The following is an 8,775-nucleotide window of genomic DNA, read 5'->3' on the forward strand; positions in this document are numbered from 1 at the left end:
ACATATGTTTGAGAGTGATAAGGCAAGAACCTATTGTGTTTTGATAGAAAGTTTCAAAACAGTTTTGTTCATCTATGTACGCTCTTTAATCCAAGATCAAAGATGCAAGACACGAGAAATGTGCGATGCACTTTTAATTAAAAATTAATAAAAAAAAGTTTTAAGGATTAGAGCATAAGAGAGATAAAATACATGGATTAGAGAAGCACTATTTATGGTTTTTTTTTCCTCCCAATTTTGAAAAGAGTTCAAGAGGTTGGCAACGTGGATAGCAATTGATAAAATTTTTTTGGGAAAAATAGAGTCCTATAAAATTGTTTAGATAAGAGAAAAAGAACGAGCAATTAATAAAATTACTGTGATTACATAACTAACTTCTTAGTCATTTTTTTCTATAGATATTCATAAAGAGAGGAGCTAAAAGTATTTTATCTCAAAATTTAAAATATTTTAAGTTTTTTTTCTGATTTTAATTGAAAATTTTCAACTATTAAATCTTTTATAGTTCAACATGTCCTTCAAAAATGCTAGCTCCACATTAGAAGTAATACTACACAATGCAATTATAGTAGCTTCTCCGACTAGCGGACCCTCGGTAGCCCCACAAGCCTTTTATAGAACACGCACGTGTGTGCAGTTGACTCCGTCTGCCACCCCGTGCATGTCATATGGATGATGGCTGGCTTGTTCGTGTGTATAAGTGATCCTTTTAGCTTTAGGATGTTAAAGGAAGGGGCCAAGCCTTTGAAGCACATCACTCCAGACCTATCTTAAGGAGGATCTCTGATCACATGCCGCAGGTACTAGATCGTGTTTTGTATTGTGATTGCTCTGAACATATTTACGGTCGAGCATAATGAGACACGTACTGTAATAACCCCAAATTTTTTTTTTTATAAAAAGGGATAGAATAGTCCTTTAAAATTGATATAAGGGGTAAAATTGGAAGGAATCAAAAGATAATGGCATAGCTGTAGATGTGTTGAAGTGGTAAGGGTAAAATTGGAAAGAAATCAAAAGTTAATGGCATAACAGTAGATATGTTGAAGTGTTAGGGGCAAAATAAAAATTTAATAATATTAAAAAAAGGGTGAATAGTATCTTGATGTGACATAAATCATGGGTTTGAGCTGGCTCACGGGAGTGAAACAGAGAGGAGAGGGGGAGGGTTCTCAGACGGCAACAGAGAGGAAGAAAAAGAAGGAGAGGAAAGGAAAGAAAGAAAGGAAGAGGAAGAAGAAGAAGAAAAAGAAAAGAAAGGAGACCCGGTTGCATTGCCAGCTGAAGAAAAAAACGTAGATCTCCTTCCCCTCTACGCAAGGACCTCGATTTCCAAAAAGAAAAAGGTAAATATCCATCCCTATCTAGTCTTTTGATGATATTAGGCTATACAAAGGGTGAATGTAGTCTAGAGGGGTCAGATAAGGGTTGTAGAGGTGGTTAAAAGAGGAAGAATCGGATTTCGACAAATTTTTCCGGCATTACGGAAAAACTGTGTCGAAGTCCCAACTTCGGTGAATTATTTCGGAGGTCAATCGGCCTCTGATGGTGAAACCCCTATGAGTGTAGAACATTGGGTATAAATTTCATAAAATTTGGAGTTTAGAAAGTGGACCAAAACCGGGATGAAATAATCCGCTGTCGGTCCGGCTTACTGTTCATCCGGGTGGAAAATAAGAAATTTCATGCCATAATAGGGTATTAAGCCTAGATTAGGCTAAGGAAAATCTTGTACTCGTGCAAGGGAGTCCCTAATACACATAAATGGTGAGTTAATTAATAGAAAAAGAAAAAAAAGAGAAAAAAGAAAAAGATTTAGGGAACGGGGGAGTTGAATCAATTAAAGTTCCCTATATTATAATTGGCACGTAGATTATAGCCCTTGATACAAGACTAAATGTATCGTAAATGCATGTCACAGTTAGGCAAGAAGCTAGGGAACAAGAGGAGGAAGTTTCCCACTGTCTGCGGTAGATTTTTGGAGGCGTATCAGGGCCGTGCCGGATTGACAGGTGAGTGGAAGTTTGTACTTTGTACCATGAGCACATTCCTTATTCATTTTTATGAATGTTGCCAAGTGTGACTTGATTCCACCTGAGCTTATTGATTAATTGTTGTAATAGATTCCTCTATAATCTTGATTCTCCATGCTTGATTATTCTGTACATGCATTTGAGGGAACATTGAGAGGAATTACGAGGGGTTGATGAGTAATCAAATTGATTCTGAATTGTGAAATGATTTCTTTTATAAATTGATTTCATTTCCTCTATTTCAAAGATTTGTAGAGCCTTTTTAGTGGTATATTGAGTTGTATTGCACTTCCTTGACCCTCACTCCTAACCCTGATGTTAGTTTATGATTGGGTCATGATCGAGTGAGTGGTAGTCTTGATTATACTCCTTTTTAGTAGAGTATTGGGAGGGTGCATTATGGCATTCATGCATGGCTTAGCAGTATCTGCAGGACACCTATAGTCGATGGGGTTGAACATCGGCCTTTGTGCACATAGTAGCCTTCTGGGTGGACGGAGCCCAGTCCCTTCCTAGGGGGGACACGGCCCTAGGCGTAGGATCGGCCGGTCCTACGACTTATATTTTGCTTGCCGCCAGGCATAGTAAGACCCCGCGAGGTGCAGTACGGCTTTCCGCGGATGTAGAATTCCCGCGAGGTACCGTTTAGTATATATATGTGAGATATTTCTATGGATTTCTGTTCTGGATACTGGCCAGCATTTACATGATCAGTGTGGTGTCTTATCCTGCATATGCATGTGACAGTAGGAAGTTGTTGCTGGTTCGCCTGGGGCGTAAAACCCACCTCCCAACAGCTGTCTAGCATTTACATTATCGGTGTGGTGTCTTATCCTGCATATGCATGTGACAGTAGGGAGTTGTTGCTGGTTCGCCTGGGGCGTAAAATCCACCTCCCGATAGCTGTCTAGCATTTACATTATCGGTATGGTGTCTTATCCTGCATATGCATGTGACAGTAGGGAGTTGTTGCTGGTTTGCCTGGGGCGTAAAACCCACCTCCTGATAGCTGTCTTGTTGATGATTCAGCCTATTGACACCTGATTTATATGATTCAGTACTATGACCTGTTGAGCATATTCATGTTATCATACATACTTATTTGATTATTCTATATATGCTGCAGATGAGTTGATTGGGATTGTGATGATTTACTCCTAATTTCTTATGTTGAGTTATGTGTATCCTGTTCTTGACGACTGCTCATATGCTCTTGAGATTTCACCTCGAGCCATGATTATATCTTGTCTCATGTGCATAGTACTCTCTACTCCACTCACTGAGTATTTATATACTCACTCTCCAGTTTGGTGTTTTCGATTGCAGGGCAGGTATTGTATAGAGAGGAGCAGGGTTAGAGATTGCCTGCTAGCTGTGCCGCTCCATAGTATAGTATAAAATAGATAAAGGTTTATACATTTTGGTGTATTATAAACCTTTTATTGTATATAGTGTATAGTTACAGTCATAGATCCTGTTGTGGATATGGGTTTGACCATGGATGGAATGGGAACCAGATTTTTATACAGTTGAGTTATATGCCTGTGATGATGTATTGATATATATTGTCTAGGTTCGTTATGTGACAGGTTATGTGATTGCTGCTCTGACAGGTAGCGTTGTTGTATGTAATGAGATAATCCTGACAGGTCACCATAGAAAAGGCGATCATTTTATGCATGCATCATGCCAAAATTTTCAGAATTTATTGATGATTGATAGGTAGTAGGGTTCTACGTGGTGGCTGGTGGCCTTATGCCTACCCGCACCCTAGGACCGTCGCGGTGGCCCGCCGGGAACGGGGCGGGGGTCGTGACACGTACACACACAAAAAAAAAAGGGTCAAGGAGGTACTTTTCACTTAATTGTCATGTTTTACTCTCTAAGAACCATTTCGTTGAAAATAATCCAATATAAAAAATAAATTTTATATTAAATTATTATATTTGGTATGAAAAATAGATAAGGTAGATGGTAAAATAAATAATGGATTCTGTGTTTATTTTTTTGAAAAAAAAGGTAAAACAAATACTATTAGTAGGGTGATATTTATTTTTCCATATTGGACTACTACGTGGAGATAATCTAAAAATATTATTTCTTGATAGAAATGCCCTCACTAATATCATACTAATATATTGATTAATAATTTTTACAAATAATAATTCGTTTATTAGTAAATACAAACTATTACTAAATTTAAAAATATTTATTAATTATCAATAATATAATATAGTGTTTATTAATAATTAATTTATTTTTAGTATATGTATATTAATTTAAAAGTATTTATTAATTTGTGTAGATATATTTTAATATTCAAAATAGCCAATATTGGCGGTATTTATATAAGTAGGCTATACATAGCCAATAAATGGACTAAGAAAAAAATATTATTATTTAAATTTTTTACTTAATGGTATTGTTGAAAATTTAACAATATCCTTATATAAAATAATATCTAATCAAATATAGTAATATTTTTCCTATGCTATTTTTGAGTATAATTTTTCACTAATCAAATATGATAAAATTTATTTTTCTCCACAATCATTTTTTTTTCAGAAAAATAATTCTCAGGAATCATTAGATAACTCCGTAATCTGAGATAATCCAAAACAAACGAACATTTAGAGGATAATTTTTTCAATGACATAGAAGACATCATATTGTTTATTTGATAATTCACATGAACTTCAAGGGTATTCTTTCTTCAAACAACTTTACCTCTTCCCATGAGGTTAAATAGTAAATAACAAATTAATATTATCTTCTCTCAAAATGAATAACTTTATTTATTAGCAACTAGCTAAAAGACATACAAGACATTAGAGAAACAAATGGGGCATTCACTAGATCATTTGATTAATGCGGAAAACGTTGATCCCTTTCATCAATCTTTGGAGTATAAAACTGGATCTCGCGTTCATTGATTGGTTGGATTGGCCTCGCATTGTTCTCTGCATTCTGAACATGGGAGAAAATGATAAATATATGTGAGGGCAGAAGTCTAAAAATAAGAAAGGAAAAATGACACATATTTTATTCCAAATAAATCATGCAGCCTAATTCAAAATACTGTTTGCTCTATTTATCCATCAAATCTAATGTCATTCTACATATGTATCAAATGGCTACAAAAGTGAATAGTAATAAACAAAAGAACCAACATTACACACAAGATAATAAGGTTTTTTTTTGTATGAATATCCATCTAAAAATTTAAATTTGAGTGAATACCTTTTTAAAATTTATATTTACTTCTATATCCTCATAAAATATTATTTTTACACAAATGCCTCTAATATAACGGTTTTTCTAATACTATTAATAAAAACCATATTTATTTTAACTAAAAATAAAAAAAATTGAATTATATTTTTGTCTCCCATCGCGATCGTCTTATACATGTTTCTTTTGCACATCTACTCATTAAAGATATTTTAGTCATTTTAATTTGAAACCGTTAAGTTTTTAACGGCGTTAGATGGGGTAGGTACGTATGAAAAAGCAAGAATAAGAAAAAGATAGAATAGCAAAGCAAGTATATATCTTACGAGAATATTCATGCAAATATTAATTTTGAAAGGTATTCATGCAAAATTCGATATTTAGGAGTATATTCATGCAAAAAATTCTAAAAATAAACTCGATGAAGTATGTGAGTCACCATCTTGAATCACAAATTAGGCAAAACAATGTTTCTCATATGCTCGTCCCACCAATTTTGCCTCTCAATGTGTATCAAAAAGAGAGAACTAATGTCTGCTATTAAAACAAATGTTACAAATAATAATGAGAAAATACCAAATTTGAACGATGATCTTCAAATTATAAAATCCATATGCTTGTATCTCCAAAACAAGTAAACTAGATTGCAAGCAAAGATAGCAGATAACTATTGAAAATGTTTGATATTTATCATAAAAAGAGGTTTAGATGCCAATAGTTGTTAGCTCAGTTGGTTGGCACCTGTCCCCAAGGATTGTCTTTAGAGGAGGACTGCCACTCTTATTATGTATTATACATAACCCATTTATAATGATATTCATTCCAAAATTAATGTTCTGGTTTTCATTATGTTTTTCCACTTATTATAATTTGTATTCATGATTAGGCAGAGAGTAATCCCTTATCTAGGAATCATCATAGCATGTTTAGTTGCCAGAAACGAGTGATAAACTTACTTGCCCTCCCTCAAACTAGCTAAAGGCAACATAACGCATTCACTTGAGTTACAATTAATCCCAGATATAACTGTTGTAGATAGAAATACTAAAATCCAACCTGTATAAAGCTTCAGCTAATTAACATTAATAGCTATTATATGAAGAATCAGGGTAACTTACATCGTGCACAGCCTCCCTTAGCAACCTCACTTGTTCTCTTGAAACAGTTCTGACCTATAACTCACAATAAATTGTTCAGAACTACAATTATATTTCATGAGAAGTGGAATATCAAGAATTTGTATGTTAACAGATTTAAGCAGATTAATTACCTTCTTAGTAATAGTCCATACAACACCTTGAGTGCAAGGTGGGGTTGTCAGAGATCCCATGTATCTATAATACTTCCTACTTCCTATCTTTATGTGCCTTGGATCGACCATGCCTACGTTTGTCTCCTTTTCTTCGGCGTCGGCAATTTCTTTAATGTGTTCCATTAGCTGTGAAAAAGCAAGAGAGTAAGCTTTTTTTTTTTATGTGAAGGGATTCACACTAACTGTAGATGAAGTTGAAAAGAAGGAATACTTCTGAAAGAAATGTGTCTGGCCGTCCAATTTTATACATGATGCCCACGACAGCATTTTTTTGGTCAGAGCTTTGGTGAACCATGTGAATCTCAAGGTCATATCTGCAAACGGATAACACGTATTCCCTCTTTGCAATTAGCATGAGAAAAGTACCCTGCTAATTGCTTCGTAAATGAGAGCATGGATTTAGTTATGTTCTAATGTGTTCGTGATATAATTTTATTTGAAGTTTTGATTTCTGATATTCTTTAAAAAAGAATTGCCATACGAGGTATCTTCGGTTATGAGGTATGTTTAGTTGAAAGGGAAACTACAAGAGAAAAAGAAGAAGTTATAATTAGAGATACAAAAATAAATACAATACTAGTTTTTCTAAGAAAGAAATTTTCCATGCTTTTGTTCTTGACGCCAACATAATGTATTATAAAGGCAGCAAATTTGAGTTTATATAAAGTAGCAGAAGTTTTTTTGGATAAAGAAATGAAATACTATAAACTATAGTATGAAGTCATCTCGGTTTTGGTGTAATGAAATATAATCGTTTCTTTTTTCTTACTACAGGGCAGAAGCTCTAACAACGATCCTTTCGCACAATTCGATCATCTCTTTTTAAACCAAAAAACAGGGAGGTTGGATATGAGGTTTAAGTGCGAGAGAGAGAGACCTCTTGCCATTAATGCTGTGTTCCGACGGAGAGTGCCAATGGCATTGCATAAGCTGGTACTCTGTTCCATTGATGCGAATCCACCCTCCTCCTTCCGCCCATTTCAACTAAATCCAAGCAACACAATATTTTTGTCAAAAGTAAAACACAAAATAAAAAAAAATAGTTTAAACTAGTAAGCTACTAAACTGGTACGTACAAAAGAATCTTTATCTGAAATATCACAAGCTGAACTTCATGATTTCTATGAAGGAGCCACAAACATATATGCTCTTTATTTTTTTTTTTTAGAAATATCATAGAGCCATCTTATTGCTCGTTCCATTGTTGACTTCCTTTCCATTGGAATATTAAGAAAATAAACAAGCTCAAAGTATGAAAATGGAAATTTTATCATGGTGATATAAATGGTTGCAACCTGCAAGCAAGTAAAAGGCTGTACCATTATGTCATGGCCGCGATTCTTAAGCGTTGCGTTTGAGGCCTTGTAGCTCCTCTTGAGCCTCCCCAATCCAGGGAAAATCTTCACCCTTTCATGGGTCAGATCAATTGGCGACTGCATGTCTCCATTGTTACACGCAGCCCACTCCTTGTGTATCTCTCCCCAGTGATCCGGCCCATTGGGGCTTCCTTCCTCATAGCTGAACTCCTTCTCATCCTCTGCACCAACCACAGAGAACCGATTAAAGCTGTCAAAAACCATATATAAGTCTCTATTTTCATAGATAAGGGTTCCAACTCTCGTTACCAACTTCTTGAGATACAACTACGGGACTCCAAGACAGAAGGAGAACAAGGAGGATGGAAGGCAAGAAGATGAGAGCTTCAGCTTTCTTCATTTCTAACAAGCCAAAAGGCAAGTATTTTTCTATTTTTTAAAGAAGAATTCCTTTTGAAAGAGAGCCAAAAGAGTTGGTCTTCTTCTGGTGGGGGATCCCAGACACGGCATACAGAGAGAGCTAAGAGAGCATTTTATAAGCATGCAGTAGGACTAGTCAAAAAAGCAAGGAATTTGTAGCAAAAAAAAAGAGAGCAAGGAATACATTGAATGGGAACGTGGGAGCCGTTTCAAACTAGTGACGGAAGCTGGTTTCCATTATTCAAAGATCGCCCTCATCTTCTTTGGTAATATTTCAAAATGACAGATTGGGAGCAGAGTTTTCCTCTAACCGATGATGTATGGGCAGGCAGAGGCTGATGTCAAGGACAGTGGTAGGTGTCCGGATGCAGTTTCCCATCTGAATTAAAAAATCTTTCGATCAACATTTTGAAAAAAAGTACCGGTATACTTGACAAGTAATGAATCACATTCTCGGTTAAAA

At 35.3% G+C, this 8,775-nt stretch overlaps 1 protein-coding gene across 3 annotated transcripts; it reads right to left on the bottom strand.

The window, feature by feature from the left end:
• Positions 1 to 4,662: 4,662 nt before the first annotated feature.
• On the bottom strand, positions 4,663 to 8,536 carry LOC103722250 (alpha carbonic anhydrase 7-like). 3 transcript variants are annotated; one of them, XR_015976264.2, is made up of 8 exons: positions 8,202 to 8,536; positions 7,896 to 8,113; positions 7,454 to 7,560; positions 6,788 to 6,890; positions 6,535 to 6,702; positions 6,383 to 6,436; positions 5,704 to 5,798; positions 4,663 to 5,000 (listed from the first exon to the last, which is right to left on the bottom strand). XR_015976264.2 is itself a non-coding variant. In XM_008812724.6 (7 exons), the coding sequence occupies exons 1-7, from the start codon at positions 8,290 to 8,292 to the stop codon at positions 4,899 to 4,901; spliced, it is 843 nt and encodes a 280-aa protein (XP_008810946.4). In that variant the 5' UTR covers positions 8,293 to 8,530; the 3' UTR covers positions 4,663 to 4,898. The 3 variants fall into 3 exon arrangements, 1 of the variants encoding a protein (XP_008810946.4); XR_015976263.2 differs by having other exon boundaries at positions 5,704 to 5,801; XM_008812724.6 differs by lacking the exon at positions 5,704 to 5,798 and having other exon boundaries at positions 8,202 to 8,530.
• Between the last annotated feature and the right edge of the window lie 239 nt (positions 8,537 to 8,775).

Source organism: Phoenix dactylifera, chromosome 3 (genome assembly GCF_051530095.1).
Source record: "Phoenix dactylifera cultivar Ajwa chromosome 3, Ajwa_hap1_PhDact_Kaust_v1.1, whole genome shotgun sequence".
Classification (NCBI taxonomy): domain Eukaryota; kingdom Viridiplantae; phylum Streptophyta; class Magnoliopsida; order Arecales; family Arecaceae; genus Phoenix; species Phoenix dactylifera.

Coding starts and splice junctions, on each gene's coding strand:
- LOC103722250 (XM_008812724.6), bottom strand. CDS start 8,292: ATGAAGAAAGCTGAAGCTCTCATCTTCTTGCCTTCCATCCTCCTTGTT. Junction 7,561..7,895: donor ATCGCGGCCATGACATAATG/GTACAGCCTTTT, acceptor GCTTGGATTTAG/TTGAAATGGGCGGAAGGAGG. Junction 5,001..6,382: donor TAAGGGAGGCTGTGCACGAT/GTAAGTTACCCT, acceptor TCCCATGTTCAG/AATGCAGAGAACAATGCGAG.